At 40.5% G+C, this 24,006-nt stretch overlaps 1 protein-coding gene across 1 annotated transcript in view; it reads right to left on the minus strand.

The window, feature by feature from the left end:
* LOC132327774 (sucrase-isomaltase, intestinal-like) overlaps window positions 1-24,006 on the minus strand; it is a 60,190-nt gene that overhangs the window by 10,169 nt on the left and 26,015 nt on the right. Inside the window, exons 10-18 of the mRNA XM_059847313.1 lie at window positions 18,855-18,968; window positions 18,628-18,744; window positions 18,464-18,548; window positions 14,035-14,152; window positions 10,996-11,164; window positions 10,340-10,456; window positions 7,578-7,726; window positions 3,542-3,626; window positions 975-1,031 (exon numbers count right to left, since the gene is read on the minus strand). Coding sequence (XP_059703296.1) covers window positions 975-1,031; window positions 3,542-3,626; window positions 7,578-7,726; window positions 10,340-10,456; window positions 10,996-11,164; window positions 14,035-14,152; window positions 18,464-18,548; window positions 18,628-18,744; window positions 18,855-18,968 — 1,011 coding nt within the window. The remainder of the gene's footprint in view (window positions 1-974; window positions 1,032-3,541; window positions 3,627-7,577; window positions 7,727-10,339; window positions 10,457-10,995; window positions 11,165-14,034; window positions 14,153-18,463; window positions 18,549-18,627; window positions 18,745-18,854; window positions 18,969-24,006) is intronic.

Here is a 24,006-nt window from a genome sequence, read left to right on the forward strand (position 1 = left end):
CATGTGCATGACAGGTAAGTGCCAAATACTGGGAGGTGGGCAAGGTCAGGGGCAGGCACAGAGGCAGGGCAGGGGACAAAGGCCACTGTCCCTGTGCCCAGACCAGCAAGGGCACTCAGAGAGCACCATGAGGAGAGCTGAATTAAATGCTGGACTTTGTAGTATCACAGTCTCATGAAAAGAGTAAAAGGAAAGGATTGGATGGACATCCATCTGAGGACACCAGCCGAATGTTGAAAACGACCAAACTGTTTTTAAAAAAAAGTCTGCATTTCCTCTGAGAGCAGTTCTGCCCTGCCTGCTCCTCTGCCAGGGACACTCAGGAGACTTAACAACAGCCTGATGAACCTGGGCTCACATTTCTGAAAGCTCTTAGCATCAGCTTAACTGCTCCCATTGAAGCCAAGCTGGGCTTAGCCTGCAAATTGCAGCAGAGCACTTCTGGAGATGTGGTCCTGGGGATGGTGTTGGACTGGCATGTCCCACAGAGCAGATTGTTCTGCAGCTCTTGGTAGCATCTTCCAGAGGGGTGCCTCACCTTGAGCTCCAAATATGCCTTCTGTCAAAAGTGATGCATGTGCGAAAGTACATGCACAGGAGGGCATGTGTCATGCTCTCAGGAGTGTGGCTTAGGTTTCTGCCTCTGCCTCTGTGCATGGAAGTGTATCAGAATGAGAATTAAAAGTGGGGGGCAAAGAAAAAAATCCTGGCATTTTCATGCCTTCTCTTGAAAATTCTGTTTGCCGTGTCTTAGAGCTTTACATGGCAAAAAAAGAAAACAAAATGTTACTGAAATCTGTGTCATTTACTCTCCCAGCTAACCTGATGCAGACTTTTTTTTCTCTAGTATTTTTATCTACAGATGCTGAGGTAAAAATACCATTGAAGATTGCTAAAAGTAATTTTGCTGGAATTGTACTGTTTTAAATTACTAGAAAAAAAAAAGTAAGAAAATTAATCTTAAAAATACATACGGTATAGTAGTCGAACCACTGTGCTTCAGGGAAGTATACAGTCACAGATCTTGCTCCCTGTAATTGTTATAAAGAGATTAGTCTTTTTTCTTTTTTTATTTCTAATATTACATTAGCTTTATTATATTTGTGCATGGAGAGATGTATGCTGAATATTCTAATAACATCAAATTTTGAATATTATGGCTGATTTATTGTCATAGCAGTGGACTAGTGCTGGCTAATCTATAATACTAAACAGACGAGCCCATCCTATTTGGGGGGTTTTACTGCCATAGCCTGGGATGAGTCAATGTTACATGATTATTTTATTCTAGTACATAGCTCTACGTCTTGCAAATATAATTGGCCTAGGTGCGCTCCTCCAACATCTGAGCAGCCCTAGTGATGGCTGTGGCAGCCTTTCCAAGACAGGGCTTCACATCTGAAGTGGGAGGGCACCACTGCTCAGTGCTCCTTGCACCATTTCTGCCCCAGAAACAGGCAGAGAATGAGCTCTAGCACACAGAGGATGCAGATCCTTCTCTTCTTGTAAACAATTAAAAGTTGCAGATAAGTAATAATAAATAATAAATGTTTTGCTAATTGCACAATTACTGTACTTCATTTTGCAGCATGTGTTGTGTCAGATCGCTGCAGGAATGTAATCATGCTAAAGGCACTTTGTATTAATAACTCCAGGAACAGTTGGGATCAAAACATACTTCCATTTTTGTTACAAGTTGCTTATTCTCACAAACAGATTAATTTTTACTATCAGTGTAGATGTCTGTCCCTTTGCAGAATTATGGATTAGCCCCAAGGACTACTCCAGGAATCTTGTGGAGCAAGAAAAATAAAGGTGGAAGACGAGAGTTAAGGCAAAGTTACCATTTCATATTTTAGGGATTTTAGGTGTATGAAAAACCCTACAAAGGCAAGATGCTCCCCTCTCCATCTCATCTCTGCAATATTATGACAACCCTGGATATTCTGGTCCACAGAAAAGTGTGTAACCATCCTCTGAGTCATGATGATTTCAGAGCCAGGTAGGATTGGGCTTTGAGCAACTTGGCCTAGTGGGAGGTGTCCCTGCCCATGGCAGGGGGGGTTGGAACCAGATGATCTTTAAGGTCCCTTTCAACCCAAACTATTCTATGACTCCATGATTCCGTGAGCCTCACCTTCATGACTCCCTAAAAAACAAACCAGTGTGCAAGGCAGTTCTCCATTCTAATTTTTTTTTTCATGTCTCACTTGCTCTCATCCTAGGACTCAAGGAGTGAAGGTAAGTCATCCCTGACTCATCTTCTCTACACAAGCAGATGCCAAGCTGCAGTTTGACACAGTCACTGCTGGCCTGCACAGCCACAGTGAGGGGCTTACAGCTCACCTCTGCCCTTGCCCTGCCAACTGGCACAGCCCTGGCTGCCAGCTATCACACTGCAAGTCCCTGCAATGTGCTGCCTTCAAAGTTCTGCTTCCCTCATCACAGCACAGGCAGCCTTCCTTTTGGGTTGCAGTTCTTCAAAAAACATCAGGAACTCCTTATCTAGACCTCCTATCATTTCATATATCCTTATAATGTCCCCTTTTATTCAATTCTTTGCAGGAAGCCTCCCCTGGCTTGTCCCTTCCTCCTCATAGGAAACTTTTTTTCCCCATCCTTTATCATCCTGCTGGTCTGAGACCCTGTGAAATCTTCTTTCTATTCTTCAGCTATTAGAAACCTGTGGGAGTTTGAAGATAAAGGACTGATGAATGAAGTGCCTCAGTGGGGTCAGAATGGTTTTAGAATGTAATTTATATTAAACTCACAGAGACAAAAGGTTGGTTAAAAAACAAGGTAACAGCGTCCTGTTTAAACGTTTGATCATCAGCAACATCTAGAAATACGTCAGCAATTCTGGCAGCATGTGGATTGCAAACAGCACTAGGATACATCCCATGCAGATACTTAGACCTGCTCAGACATACCTCTCTTGCGCTGCCAGCAGTCAGTGGTGGGCAAGGAGAGAAACACACCCGTGCTCCAGCCAAGCAGGGAGAGCCATGTGCCCAGCACAGCAGAGGAAAATGCTGCTTTTTAAAACCTGTCCTGTTAGCAGCTTACATTATCATTATCGTTTCCATAATGACTGCCTTTGCCTGTGGTGCTGGGAAACTCCTACCACAGCCCCTGAGAGCTGCAGTTCCAAAACACTGTGGGTGAGCGGTAATATGGAAACCAGTTTGCTTTCATATCTGTGTGTTTCCTCCTAGCTCGACAATTACTGCTCTGTGTGTGTCCTTGGAGACTGCTGCCAGCACAATAACAGGAGCACGTGAGGGGCAGCATCCAGCCTCTTTACATCCTTTCCTCACTTGGAGTAAAAGGGAAAGGCTGTGCCCTCACTTTCATCCTCCCACTTCAAGTACTGAGAAGCTCTGTACTGCCTGTGCTGCTCAGAAATGTGTTCTGAAGCTTTGACAGAGGAGAGTAGAAAGGGATGGATATGAGCAAACATGCTCTGAATGTCATCCAATGCCCTAAGCACCACTCGGTTCTTTTATTCCAGTATGATGGCATTTTTAATTACAGTACTTGCCTCTTCAAGAACAGGAGCAATCATAAAGGCAGATCCCCAAAGGAAGGCAGTATCTATTCCATGAGTCTCCTGATCAGAGGTAAATCTGTTTTGAAAGTTAAATACACAATGTTAATTCATATTTGTTAGATTTTGCCAAATATTTTGATATTACTCACTGTGACAAGAAATCTGCTTCCTCAAAGCATCCTTCAACACAGCCAAATATTTTTCCTGATTGAGGGAATGCCAAAATCTGGACAGAGATTCAGATTTTCAGTAGTACCTACCATCCCAGAGCAGACCAGAATCCTCACAAAATGATGAAGCTGATTTTTTTCAGAACAGCAACAGTGGGAAAACAACTCACTTCTGTTCAGTGGGCTGAGACTTCATTGTGGGAGCCAATGAGCAGGACAGGGGCCAGGCCCAGGAGAGGGTACACACAGGACTCTAGGGTCTGAAGCATTTGTGAAAATCCTTGGATTTGGCCTCACAGATTTACATTTGAAATTGTTTGCATGACAAACACAGAGCAATACTCATACATATTGTATATTTTAGCTGCCTCTCCTGAATGAATGGAAAACCTATGGAATTCAGTCCACTTTATTCAATGCTCTAAAATTGTTTAGGATTCTGATCATGTTCTCCAGAATGCTCACAGTCCTGTTTGCCTGGTGTCACTTGCCTTCTCTTGGGAAGAGATCTCTATTCCACCGTGCATCAGCTAATGAAAATATTAAATAGCACCTGGCAAAGAAGAGAGATCCCTCCCAACTCAGGAACCTCCTTTCCTCCAGCATAAAATCCTTGAGAATTTAAACAGGTTTTCAATCATCTCTAATACTCTTCCTGAGGAAATAATAAATGGATCCTAGTTCTTATAAGAACATCACATACACAAAAAATCCATATCTCAAATACTCCAAAAATCAAAGTACCTTGTACCTCCTGACTTCTGTATTCCTCTGCCCCTCCAACAGCCTTGCTGCCTTGTCAGAGATGGTAATGGCTCTGGTTTTTGTGCATTTTTGACAAATTCACACTGGCTATTGCACATTTACACATTATTTTCTAAGGATATATAAACTCCTTGTTTAGAAATTCCTTTACTGTGTCTGTTTCATGGGCTTTGCAGCTGCCCCTGTCTAAAGCCAGGTCTCTGTTGAACACTGGATGGAGCAGAGTGGCTCAGTGTCAGTGCCCTGCTCCACACCCTGCCTGCTCGGGGCAAAGGCACACACTGCACCCAGCCCAGGCTTACAGAAATCTCCCCAAATAAGCAGAGATAACTTGGCAATAAAAATACACCTATTGAGTGCTCAGTTTCTAAAATATTGAAAATTTAGGGGAGTACATGGAACTTAAGAAAAAATGTTCTTGAAGGTGTACCTTTGGCTCAGCTTGAAAGAAACCTCAATTTGTTCAGAGTTTCTTTTTCTGTCCAGAACAGTAGCTCTTTTAGACACCTTAATCTTGGTCATTATTGCATTGTGACATAATACTTTTAAATGTTTAAATCAGATTATGGTTTTTGATAAATTACCTTGCCCTAAAGTTTTTGAAATATAAAACATGAGTTTTTCTTGTCACTCTCAATAGGTCCTCTGTATTTTCAATTTGACTGTAATAAAATTGTAATAGTAATAAAATACATTTTGTTGTGGGAGATTGCAGGACAAAAAGCTGATCAAGAAATTATGAATAAAGAAGAATCAATCGTATTTGTACATGGAAAAAAGATTTTCACCCTTTAACTCAGCACAATTTTCTCTTGCAATTACAGCAACCACTAGCACAAATTCAGCAAACAAATGAACTTTCCTATTTTGAAACTAAAAGCCATTAAAGCACGCATCTATGAAAGGTCTTTAATTCCATCTACTGCTTCCTCTGGTTAGATGCTGGCCTCTTTTCTGTCATATTTCCCCCTGGTTAGCCATTAAACATATCTTTCCCTTCCACTAATGGATTACCACCTCACAGTCTTTTTTGGACACCTGAGGTATCAATGCCTCTGCTTTATGGAGTGAAAGCCTCTGAGGCACCAAATACACTTAAAAGAATCTACTGGGATTTTGTTTGTGTTTATTACTTGAAACGAGCCCCTAAATGTTCCAAATGGAATGAAATGTCCATATGAAACAGCTATTGCTTGGAGACTCCCTGCCTGGGTACAGCTGTTTTCATGGTGAGGACTCTGAACTCATAAGAACTTCACTAATGCAGTAGTTTTTTAGTTTTTCTTTGTATTTTTCACAAGTAAGAAGCAAGGTTGATGTAAACCTCCATCATCCATATACTGAAAATTCTGTTTCAGTTCTCTTCCTCAAAACCCCACATTTCTCCTGTTAGCATCTGGGTCACTTTTTCTGCTTGGGCAGACCTCTAGTACTAAACCACTTAATATTACTTAGAAATAGTAAGAAACACACATTAAGTAATAGCAGTGAATAACAGTAACCAGAATTAACTAGTAGTAGTAAGAAATACTTTTAACCCATTTTAGGATCTAGCTATGGCAACATTAACAAGTGGTAGGGCTAGGATGCCAGCAGGGGCACTGGGGAGGGAAACATCTGATGCCTACCCTACTTACATGCATTTGAGAGGTTCTATTTCCTAGTAATCCAGTAAAGTCTGGTCCTGCTGACTAAGCTCCCATCAGTGTCTGTAGTGAACCTCTCAGCCCAGTTTCATCTGAAAAAAGCCTCTGCTGGTACATCTGAGACTGCTCTACAATTCTAATCAAAGCAAATTTGGAAATTTGCCAATGTGGACATGGCCCACATAGACTACAGGTATGCTGGTAATGATCAGAAAAGCAGCTTTAATGACACTACAGCAATTCTGTATTAGAAGAGATTAGCTAATATTAATGCCAGAATTAACTTGGGCATTTCCAATATTAACACAAACATTATATTAAACCATGTATTAAAAAAGACCAAAAGTAAACACTTTAAATAGCATATCGTTGATTGTAAGTTATGAGTACCTATAAAATTCTCCCTTATTTTATCCAGTAAAGTGACATTGCCAAGTAGAAAGAGGAAGGATACTGCTTTTAAAATTTATCAGTTAAACATTATGCTGAGTAAGCAAAACAGATTTTGTGCATATCCTTTCCATACTTGAATGGTCTGCACTTTAATGTAACCTCAGTTTAATTTGCAAAAAATGCCTTACCCTTTAACCAGACTGTTTTTAAGCTAAAAGGGAAAAAAAAAAAAAGAACATTATACAGTCTAAGACATAGCCTGCCAATGAAATGAAATTGTGATAGAGCTTCAGGCTTTCATATGTATTGTTTGCACTCCTTTTGCTCTAGTCTTTGCATAAAGCATTCTGCAGTAGAAAATTAACCAGAAGCAAGTATAAAACTGATTAGAAGATCAGGACAGAATCCTCAGTGGGATTCCTGCTTCTTCCAAAAAAAAAAAAAATTAGTTGTTCCAAAAATGTGAGTTTAATTTTCAAAGGGGCTTTTCAGTCTGCATTTATTAATCTCAGTTTTGCACCTGCTTCTACACTCAAACATCTCTATCTCTGTTTTCTCTGTGCAGTTTGTGGACACAGATGTGGGTTTCATAGATAGCATGCAGATCCAAGTGCTAAATTGGGAAAGAATCCCAAATGCTATGGATCATTGGACTCTCTGTAAGAGGCCTTTCAGCATTCTGGATCAGAATACAGCTTTCATTGATTTCATTCAAAAACAGAAAATTCAGGTATGTGACTCTCATTTTTGAGATAAAAAAGAACTATATATTTGCCTAAGACTAAAAATTTTTAGAATTCTTCTTTCTTAAGTTTGTCTTTTTCACCCCACTGGAAACAAATACAGGTTACATATTAATGGAAATTAGGTGCATATACTAAGAGTTATCTATGTGCATATAATTGGATTGATTTAACTGTTCAACTGATCTTTTAAAAGAAAGGATGCAATAATAATACTGTGGCTATTCTCCTAAGGATATCAACCATTACATACACAAAAGCTCAACTACTTTGTGAGCAAATGAGAATGAAAAAGAGACTCCAAACTCACTCGTGCATCAGTGACCGCGCCACCGTGCCTCCGTGAACGTGAGACTCGTAGAACAGGGTGTATAAGTATGGCAGCAGAGAGTATCTGATCCGAAGAGTGGCACGAGATATTTTAGCAAAATCATCTCCAAACACGGCTGGGTCTTGTTCCTGTTCAGGAAAAGCTTAGATTTTTACTGAGCATTGAAACCAACTCAGCAGAGAAGCTGTGTGCAGCATAAGGAGAGCTATGGCTGGCCTGATGCTATGGAAGCAAGTGTTTAAATAAGAGAGAGCACTTATTTGCAAACTGCAAGATATATTAAGAACAACATCCATTATTCCCAAACTAACATTTGTACAAAATTCTTAACTTGAAAAATTCTAGTGAGTTCTCAAAGATCAGGCCCCACCACAATGTATGTGAGCCCTCTGCAACCACCCCTAACCTTGTGAGGAAACGGAAGCTGGGCTCCATGCCTGTGCTCAGCAACAGACACCTGGCATCTAGAAATTAATTTATCCTGGCGATACAAGCCCTCTCAGACAAAGGAGATGAAACACATGAAAAAGGGAAGACTGATAATCTGCAGATCAAAGTCAAAAGCATAATTACATTGGCCACAAATTTAAAGGCAAGTCTAGGTAAAAGAGTAAACTCATAACCCTGCTGAAGCCAACAGGTGACCAAAGTCACTGTGCATGGTACAGAAAACATTTCATCCATTCAAGAAGCTGTATTTCTCCTCTCGTGTGCCCCATTTTAGGATGCCTTGAGTGGCAGTACACCCACACATCAGCAGTGACCCTGTCAAGCCATCAATGCTCTCCTGTGAGACAGGGCATGCACTGGGTGCCACCATCAAGGGGGCAGGTTGGAGCAGCCTGTCTGTATTCATTGGCTGGTTTTGGTCCTACTCCAACACAACCTTGACTCTCTTCTGGGATGGCAGGCAGAGCACACAGCCAAGGGCAGTGCTGATATGGGAAAGAGCTACATCTCCTTTAATTCCTCCTGTCAACCTCTCCAGTGCCAAACAGCCAGCTTTCAAATCAATGGCTCCCTTTCTCCTTCATGAAATCTTTCCAGAGTACTCAATTTTCTCATTAAAGCTGAAGACTATATGATGAATTCCAAGGATAATGAAATGCAAAAGTAACAAAGCTTTTTATATTATCTAGTGCTTTTCAGACAAGAAAAATATTAATTAAACTGTTTGAAATACCCAATGAATTAGGCAAAGTGGGTATTTAAGATTTTATTTTAACACTAACCTAATGTTAATTAAATTCAATATTTAAGTAAAATTTCACCATTATTATGTTTATATCAGAATTACTCACTGAGAATACTCCCTGCTGACTCTGAGCTCCAGAGCATCCATCTATTATTTCAAAAATTGCACTATATTTTTACCAGTGTTCTGACACTGTACAAACACTGATTAATTTCAAAAAAAAACAGTCAGACTTCTTAGGTGATGCTGAGTCACCCAAAATGCCTGTTCATTTCTTTCTGTAAACACAATATTTTAAATGGATTTAAGTAATCCAATAAAACCAAATATATCTCTCAGTTGCAGCACCCATCATAGAGACCCATTGCTCTATTCTTGTTTATTAAATTGTACATATGAGATTGATATCTACTCACCCAGGTCAGACTCTCAGACTCTGTTTGCATGCTCAAAGGGCCAAGCAACCATATAAATATATATATACATATATATATATATATATATATATATATATATATATACACACTTCTAACTTTAGTGGAGAGGCAAATGGAAAATATTTCTCAACATCCACAGCTAATGCCTCACAGACATTTCTTCTCCTAAAAAGAAATACCTCAGGGATCTACAGGCTAATTCCTGACCCTCTTAATGATAGTACTATGGTTTATTATTCCTGCATTTGCCCAATTGTTGAACATCCATAATACTTTCATGCAGAGACAAAGGTCTCCCTGGGAGTGTAAATGTTGCAGTATTTTGATGATGCAACTTTCAAGAAATTGAAGGTTAGCAAATAACCTGAGCTCCAGCATTGCACAGATAAGTTTACAGAAGGAAAAAACCCCAAACATTTCTTGAACAAGCAGAACCATTTCATCATGACCACAGAGAAACACAGAATAATTACAAAGGCTGCAAGACCTTCAAAATTCATAGCTAGAAATGACCTGATACTTCCTTCTGTTTGCAACAAGTCTTTAAAGGACTTTTATGGTGTTGAAACCAGGGCGTGGATCTGGACTAAGGCTGCACTTTTTCATTCATCTCATGGGCTCATTAGCCTTTTCTGGTCTTGGTTGCCACTTGGCTGATAATGATGTCACTACTGGTGCCTTTCCTTGGAATTCTCACATGTTTGTAAATTGCTTTTAAACAGCAAGCATGGTGTATAATGATCTCTCTCCCCTCCCTGCAATACCTACTGTAATCACAGAAGTATTGACACAAAAATTGCAGCAATCAAGGGAGTAGGAAGATATCCCAAAACTCACTGGCTCTTAAATAAAACCTGGGCTTCAGTAGGTAAAAATGAAACAGATTAATTTTATCAACAGCATGAGAAGACCAGTGTTTCTATGTTATCTTTACATTATGGATGGGAAAAATTTACATTTCACTGTTTAATTCCTGCTCTCAGCACAGCACTCCTTTTCACCTACTGCTCCAGTTTACCCAAGAATGGCAGGTTAATTTTGGAGAAAGCAACACAAATCACTGTCCACAAAACCATAGGCTACACCTTTATGTAACTTTGTTTACTTACCATGTTTCCCTCTGAATTGTGATTTCTGGAAAATGGATAGAAAGAGCCAAGCTGCATCCAGCGCAGGCAGAGTTCGTAGGTAGTGTTGTAGTTAAACCCACAGATATCAGCACCAATCTACGGAAAAATTAAATTGTGTTTGCGATTGTGACTGAGGCCCACAAATGAGAGACTACAGAAATGCGCTAATAAAAATAATTTTTGGAAAGAAATCCCATTTTCTAATTACTTTATAAGAATGCTCTATAATGATACAAATTTTTCTGTGACTGAGGTTATACCGTCTCCTAGAGCGCTAAGCTCACTGTGGAAAATCTGACTTGTATTTCGATAATTCTACAAATTCTCCATCCCAGCTTGCAAACCCAGAAATACATAAAGGAGCCCTAATCATAATACGAAGTCATAGAGTACATAATACAAAGAGATTGGTTTTGGATGGCATACATTAAGTAAGTCCAAATCTTGCAGTGCTCTTTTTGTTTCCCTTCAGCAGCCAAGACTGACATTTAGCCTTTTAATCTGCAGTTCCTTAGGCTGTGGGGGCTGTTACTGCTGGCCATCTCAAGTGGCTAGTTTCAGAAAACATTTGAGTTAATTTGAAGTGATACTGTGTATAAGCCCTCTAGCACCTGCCTAGAGGATGCCAGACTTACATAGGGAATGCCAAAGAGGTTGAATTCCAGGATTCCAATGATCGAGCGGCGCAGGTCCTTCCACAGAGAGAAATTGTCACCGAGCCAGTGAGCGCCGTACTTGCCACTGCCAACGAACGTGGACCGACTCAAGACAAACGCCCGCTTTCCAGTAGCCTGCTGGACCACACTGCAAAGAAATGCAACAAGATCATCAAAAACAGGAATGGAAACCAAAACATCTTCAAATCAACCTGAGCATTCAGGCACAATTTCATCTGAAAGGGTATTGTTCATGAAACAATTATTATTGTGATCCTTACTCACTTGAAAATGTGGCTGCAAAACTGCAAATAAAAGGAAGATTTACACAGTGGCCAAAACAAAACAAACAAACAAAAAACCTATCTGATTCAGAAAACAATTTGTCTCAGGTACTTTTAATCTTCCTAAATAATAATTTGTATTTAATTTATTCTCAAGCAGTGTCTCAAAATGAAAATTCCAATAATAATTTCCTTTCTATAATAGTATATTTAATTAAGTGTCCAATGAGTTCCTAAAAAATAATATATTTTTGTACTTTTTTCAACACAGGATTTATTTAGAGATTTGTGTTGGTAAATAAAGTTCCAATTCCCAGGAATTAAATCATAAAAAACCCCAACAAAACACAAAACCAAAAAGCCTAAACCACACAAAAATATCAAAAGTATATCTAAACATCTTATAAAAAATAAATAATCAATATAGAAAACAAACCTGTAATCATTCAAAATGCTACCTCATCCTTGTAGTATTTTTTCTGGTTTCCTGTCTTTTTTGATATATGAGGTTTCATTACAGAGTTAGTGGTACAATGAATTTATCTTTGCATTTAGAAAATAATTTTGCTGTATCACCAAAAAATCAAGGGAATGTGCCTTACAAACAAATCTATTACAAAATTCCTCAGAATAGGATATTCTTTGTACATAATTGTAAATTGCAGCATTTTATATTGCAGGAACTCAAATTCACCTCCTCTTTAATATGATTTGGGCAACACAATTTAGATTCTCTGGGAAATTCTAGCATGAAATATTAATCATGTCATTCACCATCTACTTCTTTCTCCCTTCTCTTAATGAGATTTCATCAAGAGTTCTTTCACCTGTATTCATCATGGCCCAGTGTTTGCTCTTGGGTCTGTAATGGGACAGAGACTTTAAAGTGCTTCAACACTTGCTTCTGAAGCAAAAAAAAACCCAGCAGCTTTCATGGAAGAAAGCTGAATGCATTAACCTTAGGGGCCATATGCAGCAAGAGGTGCAGCTCTTGAACCGTGGGGGACCTGCTGGTTCTGGTTTGCAGGTGCACTGGTGGGCCAATAACCGCACAAGACTCTGTGTGCTTCGTGTAAATGTTATTTTGGAGCTTTTCATGGATGTCTTGAGCAGGAGTGCTCTCCTCCGGCTGTCTTGGGCTCCATTTGCAAATACAGGTGCTAATGAGGGCAATATCAGATCAACTCAACTATGAGCCAGAGCTGCAAAAACAATTTGTAACAGTAATTTATTGAATAATTTCAGTCTTTCACAAACCATTGCAGAGCAGGTCCTAATGCTGTCAAATGCATTTGTTGATTTAAATTATTTACAGAATATCATGTGCAAATAACACTTGGCATTAAGCTAGGCACAAACTGATGGCTGCTAGTTTATGTATTCAAATTTAAACCATTTGACATAGGCCAGATGACACATATCCTATTCCCTGTCTGCCTTACAATAATTCTTAGAATTGTTTTTTTTATACGATTATGGAATTGCCATTCATTTTCATCCAATATCTTGCAATTGATGCTGGGTGCTAAATATTTCTGTCAGTAATTTCATTTAATATATTCTTTGTGAAGAGTGAATGCAGAAAGGATATGCAACCAGCCTTAAAAGGAAATGTATTTGAGAAACCCAAATGAGTATGTACAAAAAATACTTCAGCAAAATCTCCAAGCTTTGCAGCAAAATCAACCTCTACATATACTTTTTGTGGTCTTTTCCACATTTGGCCGAGCAAAATAAGTTTGTTGGGAAGATTTCTTTGAAGACTGGGGAATAGGGGCCCAAAAACCATGGTAAGAAGTCCAGGGTTCAAGGGCTTCCTGTTCTTTCTCTCAAAAGCAGAACTGTGCTTCAGCCAGGCCCAGAAAGAGCTGGCAAACTACTTCTGTTTTTTCTCAGGGCTTCCCTTGCCCTAGACTTGGCATATAAAATACAAATACATCAACACCAGAATTAAGCTCACTTAACCATGTCCTCTGTATGCTATCAGAATCCAGCTTCTGAAGATGAGTGCTAAATGCTGAAACAGGCCACACGTGGACCCCTGCTTTGGCTCTTCTATTGTGGTATGAAATTTCCCAGTGTTTTAGCTCAATCCCTGCCAGAAAAGGCATGACCAGCCCATTTCATTTCACCCTAGCTTTCCACGGCAACAGTCTGCCTGTGTAAGCTGGCTTTGAGTGCTTCCCAGCTGCAAAATGAGTTTTACAGTAGCTGACAGCAACTGTGCTGCAATGCAGCTCTAACCTCCTGAACCAAATGAGCCCCAAGCCAATCTGCAAAACACTGCCTGCCAGGAACCACAGGCAGCTCCAGAAGCAGCCAGGGGACCTGTAGAGTTTGGATTCTCCACTGACAGAGACAGAAGCTCATCTACCACAAATAGTGAAGGGACAGATAAATACCCCTGACACCACACAAGGCTGCTTCTGCTGCCAATGCTCCTGAGAAGCTCTAACAGAGCACAGGAGCATCTTCCTCTAGATATACAAAAGCAGTAAAGTTAGGCCTTACACATACATCCCAATTTAGCTGAGGAACATAAAATTAGAAAGGATTCTGTTCCTTTTTCCAAGGTTCTTTTTTCTTGAAACTTCTTACTAAAAGGCAAACAATGAAACAAGACATGGATCTGTTTCTTATTAAATACTATTACAGATTTTCCAGGTAACGTCAGCGACTTTTAAAATGCATTTTAATCACCTGGAATCTGATTAGAAATATTTAGAAAACTTACTTGAAAGTTGGTTCTGTCTGGGACCAGCCAAAGAGAGAGTGTGTGTTGTAGTGGTCTCCAAGGTAAGTCTTAGAGTCAGGACACAGTGTCTTTTCCGCCAGGGAACGATCAGAGATGGCTGAGAATGATACAAACCACTGTAAAATCATATACATCACAATTCTAGTCTCTTCCCACTTCTACACATTTAGGGGTGAAAACACCAAAATATTTGGGAAGAGGAAAAGCTGAAGGGCTGGGCCTGCACTGATTTGAGGTTAGCACATAGCCACAAATGCTTGTTTGCAGACAGGCACATGTCCTTGGAGAGGGGAGGGGACTGAATAAACACTGATAATTAATTTCAAGTTCTATGTACAATAATTCAAAGTATCTGTACAGGTGTCATGTATTCAGTAAGTAATAGAAAGAAAATTTCTGTTTTGCTGAATTAAGAATACATTATTTTACACAATGACAATTGTTAGTTAACAGTAAAAATATTGCACAGATGCTGCCTGGTCTTTGATCCCATATCAAAGAGATGTTGGCAAAGCCCATTTGGGAAAAAAAAATTTCCATACTCTTCAGGTAACCACTGTGAAAATGCCTCATGAAGTTCAGCAGGACTTGGGCAGGTCAGATGTTTATGTTCACATTTGCTGGGAATTAGGTTTATTTCCTTTTGTTCCTTTTCACTTAGGGAATTTTTTTCCCATAAGCTGCTAGGAAACACTAATGACTGGGTACCTAAGAAAAACCTAAAAAAAAGAAGTGGCCAAGCTCAGGGGTGGAGGGCATCTGGTTGCACTTCTCTTATCTGGGAGTTTCTCTCTGAGGAGGGAGATACTGCAGGAATTGGTCAGGTAAAGGACGGACCTGGGGCAGCTGCTGGCGCTCTTTCAGCTTCGGAGGAGAACGGCTGGAGCTGCTGCTTGGGGAAGGGAATTGGCTGCTGCTGCCAGAGCCCAGCACAGAGCTGCTGCTTCTGTGAAGGTGTGAGTGTCTGCTCTTGAGAGCAGCCACTGAACTGGGACCTTATTAACACCCACCTCACCAAGAGAGGGACCTATCTCCATCTGTCCAGGATCCTGAGCTCACCTCTCCTTGCCCTGCTGGGAGCTGGGCAGCTGCTGCTCTACCCCCACTGCTTCTTCAGCACTGCTCTGAGTTTTTGCTGCACTCATTCCCTGCTTGCTGAGACATCTTGCCAGTCCAGCTTGCTGCTTCCGAGAGTCCTGCTGGGGCACTGGGACCGGCTGCCCCAGGGTTTGTGGAGCGAAGCCTCTCCTCCATCCCTCCCTGTCTGGGCCCAGCCGCCATTACCGTGTGCTCCCGAGCCCGCTCCACAGCGCCCCCTGCAGCCGCGGGGGAATCACCGCACCTGCCCTGCCGGCTGGGAGCCAGCAGCGCCCCTGCTGGCCGTGCCCGGAACTGCACCAGAGGGAAAGGGCCGTGGCCGAAAGGCGGGGACTGGGTTCCTGGCTCGGTTTATTATTAATGCTGCAGCTGCTGTTGTCTTGTTGGCCTTGTTATATATATTAGTAAAAAAACTGTTATTCCTATTCCCACATCTTTGCCTGAGAGCCCCTTAATTTCAAAATTATAATAATTTGAAAGGAAGGAGTTTACATTTTCCTTAAGGGAGGCTCCTGCCTTAAATAGCAGACACCTGTCTTTCAAACCAAGACAACGTTATATTTATTTTTAGAGATGGAGTTGCAAATATTGTAAAATTCTCTGAAAATAAAAAAGAAAGGGAATTCTCAAAAATTCTTTTTTTTCCTGCTTAATTAGGTGCATGCACTATTGTAAATATTTCTCCATGAACAAACAATCTCCCTGCCTAATCACACTTCCTGTATGCTTGCAGTTCATTATCACGATTTCTCTGCACCTGAAACCCCATTAGCCTCTCAGCCCTGCTGTGCCACCACAGCTACAATCCTTGTGTTTGGATCTTTAGACACAAAGACTCCACTGTTGGTGATCTACATTAGAAAAAACTTAATTTATAGGCAATTTCCAAGTAACTTTGACCGATACGTCTTTGAAGAAGACACTGTTTCTGAGGAAAGTCACACCTAATGTCCCAGTGGTTCTTGATTATTAGCCCTATAAATTTAAGGTGGGATAGGAGAGAAAATGCTACCACACGAATCATAGGTTTGTGCTTCATTCTTATTCTGAATATTTTGTATTCTGCCTCAGTAATACTGATTATTTTACAATTGCATATTAATCTTCAGTATAAAGTGTTTTATAGAAAATTGATTTGGAGGACATCTGGCTTAAACCAGAAGTTCAAACCATGTAATCATGATTATAAAATTTAGATAAGGAGGTTGAAGGTTACACTGACAGAAAGCCTGAGGCTCTGAGACTGGGACTTGCACAGATGAAATCACCTAAGACAATAGTGAGCTCCCAAAACTCTGCTAACCCCAGGAAGGTGCTAATGTCTTACTGGACTAAACAGCTTAGGGCACCTCTCATAGCTACATAAGTCAAGGGCTTGGACAGCTAAGAACAGGCACCTATTCTATAAAGTGAAATAGAAAAGAAAGCCCTTAAACACTGGTTTAAAATAGGTTCCCTACATGTTGGGATGTAATTCCTAGGTCTCCTGGCTGCAGAAGAAGACCAATAGCAGGGAAGTCTGTGGGAAGAGAGAGCAGCCTTCTGGTACCTGAACACAACCCACAAGAAACCTGGAAGGGACTTTTTAAAAGGGCATGGAGTGATAGGACAGAGGGTAATGGTTTCAAGAGAATAGGTTTATGTTAGACACAAGGAAGAAATTATTTCCTGTGAGAGTAGTGAAACACTGAAACGGGCTGCCCAGAGAAGCTGTGGATGCCCCATACTTGGGAGTGTTCAAGGCCAGGATGGATAGGGTTTTGAGAAACCTGGCCTGGTGTCCCTGCCCATGCTAGGGGGGCTGGAACAAGATGGGTTTGAGGGTCCCTTCTAACACAAACCCATCTACAATTCCATGATATCATTCTAACACTGCTAGTCACAAGCAGAAGCAGGGGCATATGTGCATGAGTCAGGTCAGAGAAACTGGGCTCAAAACACTCCTGTCTTCAGTATCTCTGTGTCCTTACGTGGCATGGAGGCCTCTAGGCCTGAGTCCCTCCTAGTGGCTCAGACGTCAATGCTAATCTTCACAAAGCTCAGCTGCACGACTCACAAGCCACTGTATGGGCTCATCTCTGTCCTCTATTTGTGATGTAAAGGAGCTCTGCTCTTTTGGCCAGTTTACCCAGTGTCTCACATCTCTTATGCAGCTCTGAAGGCTGACATAAAATGAAGGTAATTGAAGGCAAAGGGGGAAATTCTCATCAGTTCCTGGGCTTTGGTCAAGACCCACGGGGTAAATATGCAGTGGTTACCCCACAAAGAGAGCAAACACCAAAATCATCATTAAACGCGCTCCTGCTTTTAAAAGTTTTCAATCTCTTTCTAATTTTTTGTCATCTTTTTGTTATGTTTATGTTTCTCTTATATTCAAAGTTAAAAAACAAAAAAAAAATTGCCATTTAATAAAGAAAATTTAGAATTCTCATGAGAGTACAAAAGCCTGAAGGGGAAAAGGGGACATTTCCAGTACTCCACTGCCAATACTCCAACCCTCATGTATCAGCTTCCTACTGCATATTAACATTGCTCAGGCAGCTGGGCTTTCCTGGGGAAATGTTGGCTGGATTAACTGCCACACCACTGGCAATAATCATAGGTACTCATGGCCTCCTGGGGAAGAATGAGCATATCATTAACTCAGCTACTGGAAGAGACTTTCCCATTCCTGTAAGTTTCCCATAGGCTTAGACATTTTAAAACTTATTTTTAGCCCATTACTAGTAACACAGTGAAAATTTCTTTCCAAAGAGAAAGGAAATATATTGAACTAAGGCACCATCTCCCTTGTCATAGTTTGTGAGAAGGCAGAGACTGCCCACCTCTGGGACTAGCAGTGGCAAGGGTTACTTCATAAGTCTGTAGCTGAGTTACAGTATATAGGGATCTTGCCCTTTTTCTGATATGGACCAGTTACTCAGAGAATGGCAGGAAAGGTCATTTTTCTAGTCCTGTTATGAGGCAGAACCCTGGACTGAGGAAAGTGATTGTTTTTGATACTCCATGAAAGCTGAGCCACTGGAGTCTTGAACAAATATGTAATTGAACATTAAGAACAGGCAGGAAAATATGGAAAATCATAGAATGGAATTTTTTTCTCCCCTAAAATATAGCCTATCCAGGTTTAAAACAAAACAAACAAGAAAACAAAAAAGAAAAACCAAACAAAACCCCCCACAATGAAATGACAATATTAATATTATAATATAATATTATTAATATAATCAATATAATTAATATAATATAGAAATAAAAATATAATATTAATAAATAATTCATGGCAATGAAGTTATACTATTATACTTACTAGGAATGAAAGGAGGGTTATTGATTTCAGTGTCAGCACATCCAGGTATCTGGCCTCTCATGAAATTGGATGGTTCGTTCATATCCTTTAAAGAGAGCAAGACACATGAAAAATCTTCATTTTCTTTTTTTTAAAGAAGGAAGGGCAGATATAATGAGACATACAATCCAGATGCCATCGTAGTCAAGGACATCCTTGAACTCCAGACACAACTGGGTCCACCATTCCACTGTCCTGGGGTTGGTGTAGTCAGGAAACACAGAATCTCCAGGAGGCCAGGCCTAGGGGTTAGAAACGTAAATCCTGGTTATTTCCCCATTTCTATTACGCTGCTGCTTTATTGTTTTGAAGCAGAACTAGACAAAATGCATCACAAAATTTAAAAACCCACCTGCCCAACAGCAGGAGTCACACCATCAGAGTTGTTCACCCACACTCCCATTTCCTGGCCGAGTTCATAAGGTCTGTAAGTGCCTGGCTCCTCATCCTTGGTTATGAAAGGGTCCTAAAAAGAACAATCACTTCCTTTATTGAAATCCCAGAGGTAACAATTAATCTCTTCCATTTTATATTTTAGAAAAATTTAGATTATGTTTTCTTAATGCTGATCGCAAAAATATTGGAAGAAAACAGCATTAAAATTTAATAAGAGTTGAGCGCACATAATTTAGAAAAAGTCATTAGAGAATATGTCACGAGTATTTCTTGTGTAAGGCAAAAGCAATGTGAAATTACTAAATACCCTCATGGATTTTTTTTTTATGAGACTTTCTATGTTCAAATTATTTTAAGACAGGCACTAGATTTTTACTCTCCCCCCCCACCAAGGTCTCTGCTGTGACTGTGTGCTATGCTGGACATTCCCACACTTGAGCACCTCTGGGTTTCCCCCAAGGCAATAAGTATTCCAGCTGCCTCAGCACCAACAGCTCACTGATGGAATAACTAAAACTTTTCAAGGGGCTTGAAGCTGGGCACATCCAACCTCAAAAGGGCCCCATTAGCCCTCCATTCCAAACCAATGTTGGACAAGGATGTTTTATGCCAGTCTGATGCAGAGACCCCAATTCTTACCTGCCTGTGGGGCCTTACACCCCTGCTCTCCCCAGGCATCAAGAGCACAGCATTTTACACCCCACAGCTTGTCCTTCCCGCCTCTTCCCACTGCTTGGGGTGGTCACCACCTCCCACTGCTGCCCCTGATATTGACACCAACAACTTCTCTGCCTCAGGATGACCACCAGTAGCCACCAAGCTGATACAAAGAGAGCCTGATCAGCTCCTGGGGAGGATAGAGGCCCACACACCATGCTGGAAATAATAAAATTAGGAATACTTTGAGATGCAAGTTAATGAAGAGGTATTTTGCAACTCTGCCCAGCATTCAGCTGCAAGCAAAAGGAGGTAAGTGCACTTTGCAATACATCCCTAATTGGAAGCAACTATCTGCTTTGTGTTTTTTAGAACACATAAAGACTGCAGCTATTTTAGAAGGGAATTCTTTACTTTCTCCTTAGAAAATCTTACTTCCTCAGATTCTGCTTTAGGCAAAACCTTTCAGTTATGAAACACAATGGAGAAAAACACCATTGAAACAATTCTTCCATTCATTTGTAGCTTGTGCAATAATTTCAGTGAACTTTAATCAAAATGTGATAGAAGTATAACTAATAAATGTCTTAAAAAGAAAAAAATATCAGAACCCAAATGGTAAATTGCTTTAAAGGCTTGTTTTAAATCTCATTTAAATACCTGAATTAACTGCCTGATTTACTTGTGAGCCCTCTGATAAGCACAGCCGTGGTGAGGAAAGTATATTCTTCCATGCCTCAACAACAAAAGCTACAGCTAAATCCCTACATTATGTCTGAAATTTTGTTTAACTTTACTTAGCTCTAGTGTCACCTCCATATGGACTATAAGTGCCCATTACATTTTTAACTTGTTCAATAGTCCAACTTTGCAAAAGAAAAAACCGTCCATCTGCAATAATTATCTTATAATTGTGGTAAAGATGTCTCTCAAGGGACATGAAGGCTAGAAGAAGTCATCTTAATTAGCTACTCCTAATGCAAACTTATGGTTTCCTTCAGCTGAAAGGTTGTTCCAGAGCATAAATCTAATACATTATGCAGGTTTAGTATTGCCCTAAAGAAAACAAAAGCTCTCCGTGCCTGCAAGGGTTGTTTTTGGGAAAGAGTTTCATGCCTGTTAAATCTTCACTCATCATTTTAGCATTTTTGGGAAGAAGTGCTGAGCATCCTTAACTCCAGCTGACTGCCTGAAGACCTGTGAGCCCCCAGCACATACCCAGACTGATGCACGTCCACCTGCGGCCCCACCCCAAATATATATTTTGATGCACATCCATAAAAACTCATCTCTGGAAATTTTTGGCTCTATAGCTCACACAACTGGACTTAAAAATGTTAAAGATATCGAGCATTATTCTGAATCATGAGCATGTTGCTCTTGGCTTTCAAGTATTTAGTCACTTATGTCATTCCTAGCTGTTTCTATTTTTAGTGTGACTTAATAGACAGTATACAAGGTCTTTCATCGAAGATCCTCTTTAGTAAAAATGTTTATAATTTTTCAATGTACTCATTGTTACTTAGAACTTCTTTGTTTCTAAAGAATATATTTGTTCTGAAACAGCTGAAACATGCACAATTATTTAGTGCAATGATAATGACCAGGTGCTGGCATGCAAAGTCACAATTTCCCCTAAACAGAGGCAGCCTCTAAAAGAGATTAGGAGAGAGAAGTGCTGAAGGGCTGCACTTAGAGGCTCCAGCAATGGAGCCATGCTACTCTCAAGGTGACCATAGTCACAGAGGGCTCTCAGCACTGGGTGCAAGCATGGGGAGCAGACCTCCTGCTGGTAAGGCACCAGCAAGCACAGTGATGGTGGCACAACTGAGTTCAGGGTGTCATCCTCAGGCAGGTTGCCAGTGTCAGTACTGCTGGCTGTACTGACAGGATCTGTGCTTTGCTTGAGATCAAAGTGGTCTTGAGATGAGATGGATGGAATCCATTCCCTAAATCCATTTACTACAGGTTTTCCATGACACTAATTGGCTGCAGTCAGAGCCCATTTCCTGAAATCATCATTGAGGGAGGCAACAATCTGCTGTATTTGGGGAACATACCCATTACTGTCACTACCCAAGGGGAACCTAAAAAGAAAATTGTTTTTTCAGTATCGAACTGGATTACACTTGCCTTGATTGCACCCACCGTCACTTGGGAATGAAACCCTTCACAGTGGTCCAGCTCCCAACTCAACTTAGGGGAATACTTTACATCACTAAAGAATGCTAACAGACAGATTTTGACAGAGATATCAGCAGCTCTAATAAAGTGAAAATAGAAAACTTCAGTACCAGTGCAACCTATACTTCTCATTAACTTTTAAACAATGAAGGACAGACTGGCTCAGCTTTTGTTCTTTTTTCACAAGCTTGGCTAAAGAACTAGAGCAGAAGCCAGGCCTTGGTTACAGGTTATTGGAAGGATGAAAGAAAGGCTTCCTATCTTGATTCCCATTAGCTCATTGCATGAATTAAGTGTTGCTATGTTCTTTGCATCTGTCTAACAGCTCAATTTATACAGCAACACCTCCCTGCACTGCTGCAGAATGTGCCATCTGAGAAACTGAAAGGGCTTTAAAAATGTTGAAGTTAAACTCATAAGGAAGAAGATACTGTAGCTCAGCCACTAAACCATGACTGCTTGCCTGTAGCTTCATACCCAGTAGCAAGTGCAAAACGACTGGAGACATCCCAACAGTGATGAAAAAGACTACCATGTATTTACTGAAAGGCAAGAGTAAATAGGAATACCTACCCCAAACTCCTGGTATTTTGCTCCTATATTACTGTTTTGCAAATTATTTTGAGATAAACCAATAAATAGACATGTGGTATTTAATGTTACAGCTCTAAGAAATTAGATCATTTTTAGAGCAGTATTGAGGTTACAGAGAGCCTAAAGTGCCTAACAGTTAGAAAGAGCAATCAGTCCTGACAGCACATGTGCTCACTACTGCTTAGTTATTTACAATGATGTATCCATTTAATTTGGGTCTATTTTTGTCTTAAAGTTTCTCTCCATCAAAGTGACTTAGTAGTCTGTTACTATTTAAACTGTGCCTTGAACCTTCACTGATGAAAACTGATTTCACTGCTGCACCCCCGAGCTTCTTAGAATGAAACCTTCAGGGGAAGGCGTCTTTAGGGACAAATGGCTAGCAAGCAGCATTCACTGTATATATACTGCTGTATGCAAGCAGCAATCACTGTATGTATGCTGCTGTTTCCATTATCAATATGAAACTGATCGCCTGGGCTGCATGGTTTTAAGAGTCCTAGTAGTAAATGAAATTAAAGTATACCAAAGAAAGATTAGGCAAATAATAAAAGGTATGTTTAAAGAAACTATCAAAAAACTCACAGTTAAAAAGAAAACACTGATATAGCTATCTGTGGTGCTGACTAGTCCATCATCCTCAGTCTTGTTTTAAACTTCACAACAAACTGTGAGGAAAAAATAAGGACAGGAAGAAGGCACTTCTGCCTTAATCTATCTATTTAAAAAGATAATATGATTTTTAGACAAGGAAAATGCAGTAGCTCTTGCTTCACTCCAGATATACCAGCACAAGTGAAAGAGCAACTGTATCAAAATTCAGGACTCTGATGTTCAGTCTCTCTCCACAAGCCTTTGACAGGCCCCCCCAGAGCAAGAAGAGGATCAAGGCCCTTATTTAAAAAGGACTGGTTTCACTTAAGAGTCCAAACATTAGTGACCTGTCCATCATGATTCAGTTGGATTAACTGAATCCTAGTCTCTTTAAAAGCATGAGCCATCAATATAATTGCAGGTAAATGTATTTGATTAACCTAGCAGAGAAAGGCTGAGGGAGAATACACTTATTTGAATCAGTGTATCAAGAAAGAAAATAGAAGGGTGAGAGACTGGCAGTTGGAGGTAAAGACAAATAAGTAGTATCCAGATGAAAGATATAAACTTACCACTTAGGTAGAAAACAGATTACAATCTACAGTTATAGCAAAAAGTGCTGAGAGGAACCCTGTGGGATTGTCTCCTCCTCCTCACCCTGTGGCCGCAGGTCAGCTCAGCCATGCCTGAGCCATGCCTGATCCATCTGCTGGGTCTGTTCACAGCACCCACCTGGGGAGGGACCCTGGCCCCAGCAGCTGTCTGTTGCTCAGCTCACCTTGCAGACAGGCAGCTTTACCCTAACGTTTGCCTTGAATCTGTCCTGCTGCAATTTAAAATGCTTTTCCTCTTATCCTGCACCTAGTGGTTATAGAGAACAAATTGCAGGCTGCTCTGGGGAGTGCAGCCCTCCTACTGCTAAGCTGCTGGGGGACACTGGAGAGCAAGATCTTGTGAAATTGTCAAAGGATTTGATTTAATTTCCTAACTTATTTTCATCTTCACATAAATTTCTATTAAATTGGTCTCCAGTTTCCTTGCCACCATTGGTGCTCACTTAACTATTGTAACAGAGTCAT

The sequence above is a fragment of the Haemorhous mexicanus genome, chromosome 5 (assembly GCF_027477595.1).
Source record: "Haemorhous mexicanus isolate bHaeMex1 chromosome 5, bHaeMex1.pri, whole genome shotgun sequence".
Taxonomy (NCBI): Eukaryota; Metazoa; Chordata; class Aves; order Passeriformes; family Fringillidae; genus Haemorhous; species Haemorhous mexicanus.